The sequence below is a fragment of the Pelodiscus sinensis genome, chromosome 3, assembly GCF_049634645.1.
Source record: "Pelodiscus sinensis isolate JC-2024 chromosome 3, ASM4963464v1, whole genome shotgun sequence".
Taxonomy (NCBI): Eukaryota; Metazoa; Chordata; order Testudines; family Trionychidae; genus Pelodiscus; species Pelodiscus sinensis.
Window position 1 is genome coordinate 150,545,546 of NC_134713.1, and position 17,315 is coordinate 150,562,860.

General features: G+C 40.7%; 1 protein-coding gene across 10 annotated transcripts in view; it reads right to left on the reverse strand.

Annotated features, from left to right (window-relative positions):
• ESRRG (estrogen related receptor gamma) overlaps nt 1-17,315 on the reverse strand; it is a 537,949-nt gene that overhangs the window by 51,265 nt on the left and 469,369 nt on the right. For all 10 annotated transcript variants that reach the window (XM_075925198.1, XM_014580750.3, XM_014580752.3 and 7 more), the window contains one exon: nt 11,262-11,423. In XM_075925198.1, the coding sequence (XP_075781313.1) occupies nt 11,262-11,423 (162 nt within the window). The remainder of the gene's footprint in view (nt 1-11,261; nt 11,424-17,315) is intronic.

Genomic DNA, 17,315 nt, shown 5'->3' on the forward strand with positions numbered 1-17,315 from the left:
CCTAAAATGTTCAGCAGAAATTTGAAACCCAACATGTTAATATAGTGGGATTATGTTTTGTTCAATTTCCCCGCTCATCTCTGTCTCCCAAGACTTCAAATCCTTTTAAATATGAAAAATGAAATCATGTACAATCCAATGGGCAACTCAGTTATTCAACTTTTATCTAATAAGGAAGCAGGCTGTATAAATCAGTTCCTATGTCACTCAAGGAAACATACATGTTCAGATTTTGTTACGAAAATTATGAATACAAAGATATCCCTAAATCTTTTATATTCTGGCATTTAAGAGCCAAATAATGTCTGTGTCTTTTTAAAGAAATACTGTTGGGATTGCTCTCTTTAGTGTTCGCTTGTTATTTCATTAACCATTTATTATTTTTAAAGTGTCACAGGAGTGAACAGCTCGTATTGGCAGCAAAATATTTTCAAAAAAAATCTTAGTTATAAAATTATTTGGAAACTTTCATATCTTCTATTTAATGCAATTATTATCAATAGCTATAAAATAGGACAATACATTTGTAGCATGCTGAAAAAGTGATGAATACTGGATGGAAATCTTGCAATTTGCTATGTAGAACTTGTTCTCCAAGTCTGCAATATATCCAGTTTTAAAGAAAACAATTTCCACTTCCTTTTTCAATGCATATGTTTTCAGATTAGTCTGTGATATTCTATAGAAACTGTCTCTTTTATGCTTCAAGTCTCCAGCTGCCACACAATTTATATCTCTTTCGTCTTCTCTTTGTTTTTCAGCCATTTTCCCTGAATGTCAAAGCCAATTTAGTGCATTTCACTTTGCTGAATAAATCAGAGGCGAAATCCTTGCTAAAAGTGAAAATTTGATTTGCTAAAAGGAGCTTAGGGCAACTATTAATCAATATATCCAGAGTGTCAAAGCTAAGGCTGTGATAGACATGCATTCATTTAGAGATTGGTTGAGGCAGATAAAGGGGGACACTGAGAAAAAAAGTGCAACCACCAGACTGTGCATGTGTTGGGGGGAAGGGTTGGTTTGAAAAGGATTCTGAAGGAAACTGATTTTACTGAAGGATTTATGCATTTTAAAGGGTTTGTTTAAATGAAGAGTACATAATAAATATGTGGTGGGTTGAAAGTTCTTTTCTGACCTGATCAACTGAACTATTTTTTACACTGGTCTTTCAGTGGACAGTGAATGGATGTTAAAACCAAAAGCAGCAGGAGTCACTTGTATGAATTTCACTGGCTAATTTTATATCAAGCTCCTTGGAAGCCTATATTTTATATTTGAGCATAACTTACAGACTTGCGATGAATACATGCCTGGGTGTGCAATATTTTCTTTTCTGCTAATTTAATGCTAGTCAGATGTCAGAACTGATAATATCAGAAACTGAAGGCCTGATACAGAACACCAGCAGCCCAAACTTCTTTACATTCCCCCCTCCCCTTTCTAGGGTGCCTCATCCTTACCTGGAACCAATTGTTCCCGAATAGCAGGCCTGCTAATATTGTGTGTATCTGTTATTACACTGAGTCTGCTCCTGGTCCCGTCAAAGTCAACCAAAGTTTTGTCATTGACTTCAGGAGGAGTGGGAGCAGACCCCTCAAGATTTCTGTGCCAGATTGAAAGATCTCAAAAGAATATTCCAAATACTTTTAAAATAAACATCTCATACAACTTCCTCATTTTTATTTGAAAACACTGGGTGCTTTGGTAAACACGTGTGTGACTAATAACAATTTTTTTTTGTACAGAACCACTTAGGGGCCTGAGCTATCTTAGGGGCACTTCTAAAGTGCGACCCCAGTTTAATGACACTAGTTCTGTTCCACCAGTGTTAGTGACGATTACGTACCAAAGGACTGTAGATGTGCAGCTGGCATTGTGTTGGAACAGGGCTACTCAGCATGGTGCTTAAAACAGAGGCAAAAGCCAGAAGTTCACCCACACTAAGGGTATGTCTAGACTGCATCCCTCTGTTGGCAGAGGGATGCAGATTAGGCAGGTCGACATTGCAAATGAAGCAGGGATTTAAATATCCCGTGCTTAATTTGCATAAAAATGGCCACCGTTTTTGCTGACTCAGCACTTTGTCAGACAAAAGCGGCAGTCTAGAGGGGGATCTGTCGAGAAAGAAAGTCTTTTTCAACAGATCCTGTAAACCTCCTTGCAGGAGGCATAAGGGATCTGTCGAAAAAGGCTTTCTTTCTTCACAGATCCCCCTCTAGACTCCACTTTTTGCAGACAAAGTGCTAAGATGGCAAAAATGGCGGCCATTTTTATGCAAATTAGGCACGGGATATTTAAATCCCCGCTTCATTTGCAATGTCGACCTGCCTAATCTGCATCCCTCTGCTGACAGAGGGATGCAGTCTAGACATACCCCAAGGCTCCAAGGTTCCAATCTGCCATTTAGTGTCATCAAAGTTGTTAAGAGAAACACTGTTAGGTGCACCCATGAATGCATAATATCAGCACATATTCATATACATTTATTTCCACAAGTGGCTATAATTGTTACAGTGGAACTCTCTGATAGGGTGAAATTCAGGGAGATGTGGATCAAGGACATGGGGCTCAAAAGAAGCTGTTTGACTTGGATCCTTGAGACTATGTCTCCACTGCAATGCTATTTCAGGATACTGGAATATACCGAAATAGCTATCCCGCGTCTTCACAGCAAGCTTGTTATCTGATTCTATGAGGCATAAGGGACATTTTGCAATGGCACTTTATTTCAAAATCCGGTGCTATGTAGATGGTGCCAAATGATGAAATACGTTATTTTGAAATAGCATTGAAATAAGATACGCAAATTGTGTAGCTCAAATTCCATATTCTATTTCAAGTTACAGTGCAGTGTAGATGCACCCTGACTATACAAACCAGACACTAACCTTCTTCCATGATTCCTGTTCCATTCAAAGTGTAGATTGGGTAGGGAGAGGTAAAATACTATAGGGGAACAGGTCATCTACTGGGCATATTTGTGGAAGAGGTTAAAGGTAGTGTGGACAGTGCTTTCCAGATGAACAGGAGACAAGGGGAACTTGCAAAGTGTTCAAGACTGTGCAGCGGTAAAGGGCAAGTTGTCCCAATTCCCCAGGTGGCTCCAATTATTATCACTACAGAGTAGTGAGGCAGCATGAAGCAGCTTATGCTCCTTACCATGTAGCCCCGTGGTCCCCAACACGGTGCCCGTGGGCGCCATGGCGCCCACGGGGGCATTCGTGTGCGCCCGCCACGTGCTCGGGGCTGCCCTAGCCCCGGGCGCATGGCGCTTGGGGCGGGGGGCGCCGGCCCCGGCCCCGGCCCCAGCCGCTTGGGGGGGGGGGGGGGCGCCGGCCCCGGGTGCACGGAGCTTGGAGGGGAGGGGGCGCCGGCCCCGGGCGCTTGGTGGAGGGGGGGCGCCAGCCCCGGGCGCAGCTATGGGGGGGCACGCGGCTATGGGGGGCCCCGCCCCCGTCCCCTGGCGCCCGGCGGGCGAACGGCCACGCCCCCTGGCGCCCGGCCACCACCACAGGTTGGGGACCACTGATGTAGCCTGAACAGTAACCACCACATTAGCATTTCCACCGGTCTCTGAAGGGACAGGGACAGATTCCATGATCTGAGGACTGCTGTGCAGCATCAAAATTACAAGTGCTTCCTGAAATGGCCCTGAATTCAGCTTGGATTATAATAGGCTGTGGAACCAAACCACATGTTTCTATTGCTTGGGAATGGAGGGCATGGAGTGGGTGCAGAGTGGGGCTCTCTATGTCCTCCATACAACAGAGCTGATGTCTGTATCAACTCCACAAAGGCCTATACAAAGAGGACTATGGGGTGCACTGGGAGGCTGGCCAATGGATATGTGATTATACATACCCAGTGGCCAAAGTGCTGCAGAGAGACTGAAGTAAAGACAATGGTAAGGCTGTAAGGCACGCCTGGGCAAAATATGGCCCCCACACTGGATACGGCCTACCAAGCCACCAGATCTGGCCCCCGAAGGCAGTGGTGAGCCCCAGGCAGGCTCCCCTGCTTGCTTCGCACACTGCTCATGAAAGCGGCTGCTGAACCCTATTTCTATTTCAAAACTGTAATCCCAGAGGGGAGGAGAGAAAATTTTAGGAGTTGCCCCAGCCCCCAGCACAATCCCATTAGCCAATGGGAGCTGCCTGTAACAGGCAGCCAAGAAGAAACATGACCCCCTCTTCTTGGCTCAGTTATTCACACAAGCACATGGCTGGGCGGGCAGGCTGGCTGGGGAACATTTTAAGCTCTGAAAACCTTTAGCTTTGCAAGCAGGCAGGTTGGTTTGGCTGCTGGCTTGTAAGTCTCCTGGCCAGAGCCTGCCTCTAGCACCCCAGCCCCTCCCTTCCCCAACTGTCTCACCCCCCACGCAGCATATCCAAACCCTCTGCCCCCTTCCTGCACCCATAACCCTCCCAGATCTGGCACCCCAATCATCTGCCCTAGATCACTATCCCCTCCTACCTTAGGTCACATCCCAAACCTCTGCACTCCTTTGCCCTAGGTCAAAACCACCTCCTTCATCCAAACTCCATCCCTGATCCCATCTCCCTCCTGCACCCCAATCCCTTCCTCCAAGCTCCCTTCTGCACCCAACCTCCATCCCAGACCCACATTTCCTCCATTAATATCATGGAAGAGTGCAGCCCTCGACCACTTTCTAATTTCTTGGAATGGCCCCCCGTCAAAAATTATTGCCTACCCCTGCTGTAAGGTATGCTACTTGAGGGATGGGAGGTGAAGTGCATACATGCAGCCCCATGTAATTTTCCCAGCCTGTCTCCAAAGTCTTTTGGGTCTAAATGGAGTTACATCTGCATGTGCACAGAAGCTTGGATACTCCATCTCTTGTGAACTAGCATGGAAGTTCAACAGGTTTTCATGTAAACTTTATATTACACAGTATACATAATATACTTGCATACTTTAGCATACACATAGGATATAAGATTATGTGCATTAATACATACACACACATGCACACCTTCCACCTACATATGCACATAGCTAGAACACTTAAAAATGCTTATTTCCTACATCTTCTTTACGCTTTTACCCACACTTTTATCACAGAAGTGGCTTTTCTGGAGCAGATGATGAGTAAAGTACAGTTTAAAAATGACAACTCTATAGCGAATCATATTCCTATTCAGTTTTAGACTATAAAACTACACCCCAGAGAGTTTTTTGGAAAGGAAAGCTTAAATATTGTCCTCTACAAAGAGTGTGCTGGAACAAAATAGCTTTTCATAAAACATTAACATTAGCACTAAAACACCCAAAACATTCTTGGATTTGCTCTGTCAAAAACCATACCCTCATGTAGTACCCTTTTAAAATACCAGGACAGTATTAATTCCTGGGCAAAATATGAACACATTTGAAAGAAAGCCATTTCTTATGAAATTGAGTATCTAGCTAATTTTGATAGATTAGTCCGATATCGTGATTTCAACAAAATTTTTCATTTTAAGTGCAAAAACTTGAATTTTGTGATCTGGCTGGTGTTTTTTCATGCATGCAAATTTTTTTAGAGAACATTTTGCCCTTTTAGCTTCCTGTTATGCACAGTTTTAAGAGCTTAATGTTTCCTGCCTCCACTTACAATAAGAGAACATTGCACATTTTTGCTGAATGTCAATGAGACAGTTACATTACAGAACCTGTGCCTAAGTGACTCTAAAACTGTGGCTAGACATCAGCAGAATTCCATCCTTACTGGAGAAGAGCTTAATTAATTCAGCATGCCCAAAATACCGTCCCCTTCTCCGACCCCCGAAACCCAAAGCAAAGGGGAAAGACCCAACTACAAGTAAATCATTGAGTGAAACAGCTGTCTGTTATGTAAAAAAAAGTGTCTAGCCCAGCCCCACAAATATATTTAGGCCATTTATATAGGTCAGATAATGTGGGTTTTGTCTCATCAGGCAGGAGATGAAGCAGCCTCAGTGTCTCCCTAAGCACCTTCAGTATTTTGCTAACGAAGTTACAGTACATAGGAATATTTTAATCTGACAGAAAGAACAACAATAGATCTGACTGCTGGGCTGATAATCTTCTTATCACACCCTGTGAAACCTAGCTCTAATATTTGACTGAGCCTCCATTACTTGGCAACCCATTCTAAAAAGGCCAACAATGGGGGGAGAGAGAGAGAAAGAGAGAATGAAGTGGAGTGTGGAAGTACCTCCATATCTACATAAAAGAGATTAGAGGCGACAGCATTCCATTTTACAGCTCAATCATATTGTGTTAGCATGCGCTTATCCGAGCGCGGACGAAATTGAAAGAGAAATAAAAAAGAGTCAGGCAGATAGGAACCAGAAAAGCGAGGCATGAGCAATTTCAAGGATATAAAAGGATGCTAATGGCGGGGCCCTGTCATTCTTAAAAAGGGCTATTAGGGCACCATCATCTGTTCTTGTGCCCTTACGCTCCTTTAACTAAAGTCAAGCATTTCTTAATGCCATTGTGCTCTTTTTCTTCTGCAGATAAGACATGGTCATGTTTCATAACAACACACTTCCCATTTATTTGATTTATTAACGTGAGCAGGCTAATTCTATTTGCTGATAAAGCCTTTCCATATATATTTTTCTTGCAATATTTCCTGCTGTAGAACTGTACACTTTTTGTTAAAAAATAAGCAGCGTTAGAGAATATTTCCTATTGTTCAGAAGTTCTAATGATTTTGAAGCAAATTTTGGATATGTCCTCCGTGGAGCTTAGCATGCTCAGAGAGATCAAAGGTACATAGCATGTTATGTTCTGGAGATAACTTCAAGAAAGAATCCTCTTTTATATTAGGTAAGAAAATGTTATTTTCTTCCTCAATAAGAGTTGTCTTGAAAAATAAAAAGGTTTCCAGTGAATTACAATGCATTACAGCTAAGTCTTTTATTGGTTCTAATACAACTGAAATGAAAGGGCCTTTAATCATATTACACCTGAAGGAATTATTGCAGTAAAAAAGATCTGGTGTGGCCCACATAATGGGCAAAATTCACTCCCATATAATACCAGAGTGTTCAATGGACTAACACCAAAGGTTTATTTGGCTGACTATGACTGTATCACAATCCATGCCTTTATTGCTCTTTGTTCCTTTTATGACTTGTCCCTTTTCCCAGTTCCACTGTATCATTGCCTAGAATAACATGTGCTGGCACAGGCAACAGCAGGGCAGCACCACTGCAGGCTTCTTTACAGTTGTTTTGTGCCAACGGCAATCGTTAGCTAAGGTTTGGCAGCCCAAGTTCAGCAGCACTCCATCATTCAAGAGCAAACTGAAAACCTTATGATCATGCTCATCACATTTGCCCTTTAGCATGTCAAGCCCTTCCTCATTTTGATTTTTGTGATCTAAAGTCAAGCAGCAGGCATAGATGTTATCACTGACCTCGGCTTATCAGAAGGCTTAGGGAAGGATTGCCTTTGTTTACTATTTAGTTGTTTTTTTTAACCCAAATGGGATCAAGCAAGTAACCTTAGGCTGTGTCCAGACTCAGGGGTTTTTTCGAAAAAAGTAGCCTTTTTTCGAAAAAACTTCCCCTGCGTCCAGACTCAAGCCGCGTTCTTTCGAAATTAATTCGAAAGAACGCGGCTTTTCTTTCGATGGCGGTAAACCTCATTTCACGAGGAAGAACGCCTTCTTTCGAAAGTTCCTCTTTCGAAAGAAGGCGTTCTTCAATGTAAATAGGGCTTCTTCAAAAGAGAGCATCCAGACTCACTGGATGCTTTCTTTCGAAAAAGCAAGCCGCTTTTTCGAAATTTCTCCGTGCAGTCTAGATGCTCTCTTTCGAAAGAGGCTCTTTCGAAAGATGCTTTCGAAAGAGCCTCTTTCGAAAGAAGCCTGCAGTCTAGACATAGCCTTAGATACTGCAGCTTTACTCCAGCAGGTGTGGTTCTGACTTTGTCCCATAAGCTAGAGCAGGCCTACTATATAGGTTTTCCTCAGCTAGTTCAGATTGTGGGTCTTAAATTTATAATGCCAGCAGCTTAGAGTGTCCCATAGCTTTTCATGCTGACTACAGGCAGTGATTGGTTTTTAAAAAGGATTGCTCATTTTCTCCCCTCTCTCTACATCCCACACTCCAGAAGAAAGCTATGCAACATATTCACAAATCAAACTGATAAAAGGTCCACTGTGGTGTGTGACTGCCTTCTAGCTCTACTGCTCTATTTCAGTTAGACTGATGTAGGTATCTTCCAAAGATAAAGCTCAAATTCACCTATTTAACTAGTTTTGACTTAATTTTGGGTGCTTTATTAGCAACCAGTGTAAGACAAAGTAGCTAGTATAATACAGAGTGATGTTTAAATTAGTTTACAATTTGCTTGGGCTCATCTAGAACTGCTCTGAACAAAGCCATTCAGAAATGTCAGCTGTGTTCCTAACCACTGTAACAAATTGTTGCCTGAACGCTGCACACCTAATGACTTCAAATTAGCTTCACTGCGATATTGCCTGACAGTTCGTTACGACTGTTAGCAACATAGCTGGCGTATCATGACCAATAAATTGGTTTCAGTGTGGGCTGGGAAAGGGACTTCCATCAATTTGATTAAAGAAATTACTGTAGCATTCAAAGCATAAAGACAAACTAGTTTAAGGAGACAGAAATAAGTTAACTGTACCAGAAAAACATTGCTCATGATTCTAAAGCTTTTTTATAAACCATTTGTGGTACAAACTTTGAACAACTACATTTCATCTGGCAGAACATGAAATATTTCACCAATTGTAGGATATTATCTCCCTACAGAAGTAAAATTATGCTTTAGAAGCATATTATTATTATTATTACTATTATTACTATTATAATAATGATAACATTAATCTTTACTTAGTTTGGACCAGAAGCCCCAGGCAGTACGAGGGTCCCTCTGTTCTTCGCACATAGGAAGACTTAAATGTTGAGTCTCTACCATGAGAAATGCTTAAAACAAAAGAATTTTAGGAACACAGCAACATACTTAAATGTCACTGTTTAATATCAGCTGCTCCAGGCATAGATGAGATCCTGTATTCTGGCTTGCTGTGTGTAAATATGTAGTCTATGCAGTTTATTAATATTATAATACGGTTACAATTTCTGATGGTATTAGAAATATAATTTATTTTTTTAACTTTGATTAACAGAAAGTTGCCTAGATACTCATTCACATTAAGGTAAATCAGAGATCCCTTGTGTAAAATGAAATATAAAAGGACATTGCTCTATTGGCCACAGTTGTTAAAGTATATCAGTTCTCATTGTGAATAGTTGGCATTCTGGCTATGTCTAGACTACATCCCTCTTTTGAAAGAGGGCTGTAAATTAGACAGGTCGAAATTGCAAATGAAGCAGAGATTTGAATTTCCGGTGCTTCATTTGCATAATGGCAGCCACGCGTACTTTCGAAAATGGGTATTTCAAAAGTGAAACCACCGTCTAGATGTGGTTCTTTCGAAAGAAAAAGCCTTTTTCAAAAGATCTTGTAAACCTCATTTTTTGAGGAGTACAGGATCTTTCAAAAAGGGTTTTTCTTTCGAAAGAACTGAGTCTAGATGGTGGTTTCACATTCAAAATTCCCATTTTCGAAAGAACGCATGGCTGCCATTATGCAAATGAAGCACAGGAAATTCAAATCCCAGCTTCATTTGCAATTTTGATCTGTCTAATTTACATCCCTCTTTTGAAAGAGGGATGTAGTTTAGACATGCCCTCTGAGGCTCCAATATGGCACTTAGCTGACTGAAATATACAAATACCTCTGGTTAGACTTCTAGCAGCCCAAGATGAATGTTATACGTTTTTCATATGTGTATGAAAGGTGAGAGACAGATAGCCCTGGAGAATGTATATTTGTTTGTTAATGCACTGAATGACCACACTGCACAATAAGTGGGGATGGGAGGAAAGGCATTGACTGGCTTGATAGAGGAAGGTGCATACCACTTTAAGGGATAGAGAAGCACAAAGTGAGTTTGCAGCAGCTGTAGAGTAGGTCAGCATAGGGATACTGAACCCATCTCTCCAGGTGACCAGAAGAAAGGCACATGCAAGACTAGGGAAACCCTTGTCCCCTGGACCAGGCATGGCTGGACAATCGTTACAAGTGTCTCAGACACTGCACTGGAAACATTCTTCAGAGGAACCTGACCTGGAATGTCCCCTAACCTTTGCTCTGAGAGATTATTTCTACTAACGAGTTCTGCTTGGAGTGTCCGTCTCTGCAGAGATTGTGAATTAGCTTTAATTAAAGTATGTTATTGTGTGATGCAGACACCAGTCCATCTGACACAGAGCAAGGAAATCTTGAGAAAGTGGTTACCTTGTGCCGTATTGATGGCATAACCTGTGCCGTATTGATGGCATGTCTACACTAGGAAATTGTTTCAAAATAACTACATTTGACTTAATAAATAACTCTCAATTTAACACATTTGAACTAGCTGATCCACACCATGGAGAAGCTCGAAATTAGTCCGAGGCAGGCTCTGTTAATGTGGATGCAGTACCTCGACTTACTATGCGGAGTAGTTATTTTGAAATAGCAGCACTGGAGCGTTACCACTATTTCAAAATAACTTTTTCAAAATTAGTGTTATTCCCCAAGGAGTACAGATTTCGAAATAACGGGCTCGGTAGTGTGGCTGCTCTGCTTATAAATTCGCTCTAAGGGGGATTCTTTCAAAATAACACCGTAACATACACCAAGGCTCGGAGACTGCAAGCCCATTGTAAGGTGATCTGCCTGCTAAGGTAGGTGTTGCTATGCCACTTCCCCACCTGGCACAGTAGGGTAGAAGGAGAGTGGCCAGAATTCCCCTATTTCACACTGATCTTTAGTTACGTTTTTTACCACTCAGTACTGCCTTCAAGCTGCTCTAACCTAGTGCAGAGGAACTAGCCTTGGATAGAGTTTCAGCAGGATAAAGAACCTACTTTAAGATTCTTTGAACATATATCTCTGACTAGTACCCTATATCGTTCCACTGCATCTGAAATCTAGCCCTCTTTCATTAAAAAACTGTTGAAAACATTCTTTATTGAATATTTTGTAAAACTTATACCTCCACTTGTACCATTTAATAGTAGGAATAATACTGTGCCCTGACCAGGACATATTATAATCGACATTCCTGTAATGACTCCACAGTCTTCAAATATAAAACTTTATAAAGCTGTAATTCAGTTTTGTCGCTGTCATGTAAAGACCTGTGTGCTGATTTTCAGGCAGGCAGTATATCTCTCTCTATTACTTACCTGGAATATGTTTAGCCCATCCAATGATGACCACCAATTCTCTGTCTGCCAGGTCACATAGTGTGGTGAGCGCTTTGATGTCACTATCTGGAACAGTAGGGTCGGGCATGGCATAGATCTTCTCTGGTTCAGCAACGAGCAAATGGGAGACAATCTTGTTATCTGTAAAAATAGACCAGAATGCTACAAGATCACCAATAGTGTCATTCTGTTTTTCTAACAGGTAAATTACATTTTATATTAGCTCAAAAACTGATCAAATCCACTCCAGGGAAACTCTTTTAACTTCACTGGGTCACATATAAATGTTTTCAGCAAACTAACCTACAGATCATAAATTACAAGTAAAACACTATGCACTGGAATGCACAAATCAAATTATTACATCGTAACATTTAGAATAAAAATTGTCATGGACAAAACTTTTAAATATTGAAGTAAGTTTTACATTTTGCAAATTGAGACTTTTCTTGTTCTTTATATTGTTTTGGATATAGTGTTTTTAAGGAGAGCTGTATATTGCCTGAATAAAAACAACACAGACAATTAACCAATCATTAAAACCTTTAAATCTGAAACGTCTGTTCCCATTATTTTATCTCAGATGTCATAGTCAAACAGTCCTAATACATGTAATCTCAAGAATTTCTGAGCAGCTATCACCTGATACTGTGTTTTAGTATCTATAGCCTGCTCTTTTAAAATGATAATATTAAGATTTGTGACGCATAGGCTTGTATTGCAGAAATTAAATGGTTGCTGCCTATTTGTGCTACTGTGAAATGCAGAACCTCAGAATCTCACCTGAAATTAGGTTCTGGTAATTTTAGCAGAATGAACCGATATTCTTTTCATTTTGGGTATGTCTACACTACAAAGTTTATTCAAAATAACAGCAGTTATTTCTAATTACCTTTAATAGCATCTCCACAGGCAAACCGCTATTCCGAAATAAATTTGAAATAGTGGAGCCCTTATTTCGAATTTGGTAAACCTCATTCTACGAGGAATAACACCAAATTCGAAATAGCTATTCAAATTAAGTGCTGTGTAGACACTTAATTCGAAACAGGGGGCCTCCAGCCCTTCCCAGGGAGCCCTGTTGGCCACTTTGGGCACAACCAGGAAAACTTACTCTCCTCTTCCCCAGCCCCGGAGCCATTAAAGGGGTAGACCCTGGCCGCAGTGCCTGTGCGAGCTCCAAGCCTGCCAGCCCAGAGTCAGCAGTGGCCACTGGGGCCCCTGACCCAGTGGCCCCAAAACATGAGCCAGCAAGCCACTGGTAGCCAGCCCTCCACCGCTCCCCAGGAGCAGTCTGCCAGCTCCCAGGAGCCTGACAGAGGCTGGAAAAGGCGGGTACCTTCCTGGTCCAGGGTGGAGATCATGGACCTTATTCAGGTTTGGGGGGGATTTATCTCCGCACTAGACAGAGGAACTTGGCCATCTATGGCAGGATAGCTGCAAGCCTGGCCACCAAAGGCCGCATGCGAACCCAGGAGCAGGTTAGCATGAAAGTCAAGTTGGTCTGGCGAGCCCCCCGACCCTGATACCTGAGCTTCTCTTCCTCCTTCCTCCCCTTGCTTCCCCCTTCCAGCTCCCTCGACCCAGGTTTCCCCCTTCCCTCTTCCACACTCTCTCTTCCCCTCTCCCACCTCCTTTTCCAAGTCTCCCCAGAGGTTCATCCCCCCCAGTTTTGTTCAATAAACCCAGTTTCAATTTTTGAACATACGTGTCTTTTATTTGACATCAGGAAGGGGGGCTAGGGAGGGATAAGTGGAAGGACGTGAGGGAGGAATGGGGCACGAGCCCCTGGTGGGGAGGACTGGGGAGGCTCCGAGGGCTCCTCAGAGTGGACGCTCTCCCTCAGGGCCTCCTGGATCCTGAAAGCCCCCCAAGGGACCCTCCGCATGGCAGCCTGCAGCAAGTGCAGCTGGGCTGATGGCAACGACCCCACAAGATGCACTAGCATGCCCAGGGGCAGCTCTGGCTCCATGTGGCTGAGTGCTGTGGTGTCCCGACTGCAAGCATTCGGGACACTACAAGACAGGACTGCTTTGCTGTCCCTCACTGAGGTAGACAAGCAAGTGAGGAACCCTGAGAACTGTCTGTCTGGGGTGGGGTAGGGTCTCTTTAAGCACGGAGCTCAGTTAGCCTCAGGCAGCAGCCCCACACACTGGTTCCGGCCAGCCTTAACTTCGGTTCAGGGTCCACTCAGTGTAGACCCACTATTTCGAAATAGTTTTTGTGTATAGATACGTTATTTCGAATTAACTATTTCGAATTAAGTTAATTCAAAATAGCACTTTAGTGTAGACATACCCTTACAGATACAATCAGGAGTAACTCAACTGAAATCAGTGGAAACAGACCAATGTAAAACTGGTGTCAGTGATGCCAGAATTAAACCCTACTTAGAAAACTTTTTTATACACAACATGCTATTTTATTTGTTTCATATTTTTAAGATCTGTAACATTTTTACTCATTGAATATTTATTATGCACATGTTTAAATCATGTGATCTATATGGAGCAATCAGTTATATTAGAATGAACAGTAAAAAACCAGCAAGAAAACTACATGGGCAAGAAGCCAACAATCCTACTGTACATAAATAGTAAATAAATCAAATCTGTCTGTATTATACTGTATATTAAGGCTTTAATTAGAGGTGCAAAAAGAAACCTTTTTTGCCTCTTTAGAAGCATGATCTACCTTCCACAGAAATTAATAGACAGATGTCAGTAAGAGATGGATTGGACCCTTAAATCTACTGTACTTTTCCCAATATATGCAGCCAGGTATCCTACCTTTTAATGATAGGAACATCTTGTTGCATACCTGCAATATATCAGCCAGAGATAAAGCATATGTTCTTAGAGCCCAAACAGTAGCCCTTTAGGGGATTTAGACTAATCCTTTCAGTCCTTCGGGATAAAAAATCATGTGGCTTGACATATACAGGGTTCGATCCTGAGAAGTGTGTCTAGCACCCTTAACTCACTGAGATTGCCATGAATGCTGATGGAATTGATATTTTTCCTGCTTCCAAATCTCAGATATAGACCCTACTATCCTCACAGGAAAAACTATACCTGAAGAAAAAGAGAGTTTGACTTGAATAGTGACAGCAGGACTGGTTCCAAGATAACTGCTCATGTCGGATTTTCCATAAATACCCTTCTTGATTCTAATTTCTGATGCTTTACTGCTCTTTTGTGTATTTGCCTCATCACAATTTGCCTTGATTCTGATCTATTTTCTTTAGTGTATTTGCCTTATTACAATTTGGTGTAAAGTTGTGATAAGCCCTTCATTAAAAAAAAAAAGTACAAGGCCCATCTGGAAAGCATTCTATCAAGCATGTTTTAGTACAAGGGGATGGATTCATGTTTTATATAACCTGTAAGAGCTGTCAATTAAATATTTATTTCAATATTTCCATTATTATCAAAGTGATTAGCAGGGAATTTTAATCTTATTTAAAGATGTTAATTGGTAATTTTAATGAATTGCGGCAAATAGTTATTCAACTTTTTTTTAATGCACTGATACTTTATTTCGATTTTTTGCTTGTTTTAACTTAATAGAAAACATCATTCTTTCCAAAATTCAAAGAGTGCAACATATTTTCTCAAGATTTTAACAACAAATCCATATGCAGTGAAAAAGCAAAGTAACTAAAAGTGTATTTGTTTTAATACTTGTTAAAAATATGTAAAGGACCCAGCATTTATATTAAAATGTATAAAAATGGGGACGTAAGCCATGCATTTAAAACTACAGTACATTAATAAACAAGAGCTCTCAATTGCTAAGGTAAATGTTCACAAATTCAGTTTTTCTCAGTACAAACTACATAAGGAACAGACTGGAAAGCTCCCTTTTTTATACACAGGATCTTCATCAAATGTTTGCTTCTTACAGACGATTCAGGAATAGTGAACATTTTCATTTCTGCTTCACAATATCTATACGTTCATTATTCTGACAACACAACTAGAGAACAAAGTAGGCTACTAGATTTTGTAGATAAGGGAATGCAAAAAAAAGGGCAGAAAGAGACCTCTTAATCCCCTTTATTTCACTACAGAGGAAACGGTTTCATGTACTAAAGCATGGTTTAGTAAGTTTATAAGGTTTATAAGTCATAAGGAAATTCTGAATGTTCCCAGAAAGTCCCATCACGCAGGAAATTGAATAGCCATGAGCACCGTTTCTAAGTAAATCTTATTTAATGTTTCCCTAATTAGAATCAATAGACCCAATTTTCATTCCTGTGCCTTTGTTATGCACAAACTATCAGTCAGGGTCCAGAAAAATCTCCCAGACTACTTCCTCAATAAAACTGATTCAACTGTTCCCTGACACTTACCTGACAGGATCCAAAAATTAAGTTTTATAAATGTGACAAAAATGTTTGTAATTGTGTGAACTAGAAAATTAAGAGAGACCTTTAGATAATGAGTAATGATTAAAAGGTTAGTTTACTTCAGAGAAATGGAGTTCACAGAAATTTGTGGATATCTTCTTAAAGGTATTGTAATACACTATTTCCCAGTAATCTCAGGTTTACACATGTATTCTCATATGCTTCAGTAAAATATTGTTAACCCCTGCTTATATAAAGGACTGGGATATTTTTTATATGCTAGGAGGCTATCAACATTTAAACTCAATGGGAATGTAAAATAAATGAAAAACTGGCAATCTGTGCATCCAGCTAAATTAAACCTGTAATGAAATTAAGTCTTAGAGTTTATTACATTTTATTGTATTATCAGAAAGTTTTTATTATAATGTGAAAAATCTGCTTAATGCAGCCCTAGATTGTATTTACAGAATGGTGGAACAGCTTATGCAGGCTGAGTAAAAGATGCCAGATTGGACAATTGAAGGTATAATCAGCATAATGTTTTTTGGAAAGGGAAAAGGAAACTATGCCATATGTTCACTTAAGCCTTAATTTTATGTAAAACTGGTTGTTTTTCCTTTGACATAGCTAAAAATGCCCTTTTGCTAACAGTTCAAAGACTGTTTATTTGCTTTACAGATGCCCATATGCTCTTGTGTATTGCACACAGCAGTGTCCCCTACTGGAGAACATGATCTGAAATAGACAGTTTTCTATACTACTTAGTAGTGTCACAGTCACAAAACTTCCATGTTTCCTTTATTTGTCCCTAAATGGGGAGGAGGGTGAGGGTTGCCCTGCTTTGATAGCAAAAAACAATCTTCTTGACAGTGACAGCTGTGTATGGGAATTCTGATCTGAATATGGAAGAGTCCACAGCACTTAGTAGGAAATTCATTCCTTTGTAGGCTAACTGTGCAGTCTCTTGGACTAGAACAATTAAATTTACTTCATGGAAATAGTAGAGTTGCTGCTTGAGTCTGTATGTGCTACAGAGAAAAATCTCCAACTATTTTTTGTTACCTGCAAAGAGGATGGAACTTGTATTTTAGCAGGAGGATTAGCTCTCTTCTCCCTCACTTCCTTTTTTATCCCCACCCTCCAAGGCACTTAAAAAATGCCATAATGTCCATAAGGGTATCAGAGACAGAACTACCAACCTATGCTTGTTATTAGTGTAGCAGATTCCTTTTTTCCATCTCATTTTAGCTAGTGTGTTAACCTGCTGTAGCTATAAATTAATGAGCCTCCTAATGTATTTTCATTGGGAGGTTGAGCAGTCAAACTCATTTAGTTAGCGAAAACTACAAAAATCACTTTCTTGTGAAATCTGAAACTAGAAGCTCCAATGAACTAATGATCACAGTATGAACCATTTTATGTACCAATGAAAATAAATATAACCTGTAAATGAAAATTTGCACTGCATAAACCCTGTATTAATATTATTCCACCTGAAAAATCTTCAGCTGACAGTTCAAGAAAAGACAAACATAACTAATCTGATTTTTTAAAATGCTTGCATTAACTGGATAACAGATAGTGCTTACTGTAGCCTCTTAGGGACAAATTCTTATCCTACAGAAGTCAATGAAAGCTTAAAAGGGGGCCAGGAGTTAGTGAAATTTTGAATGCAGAGA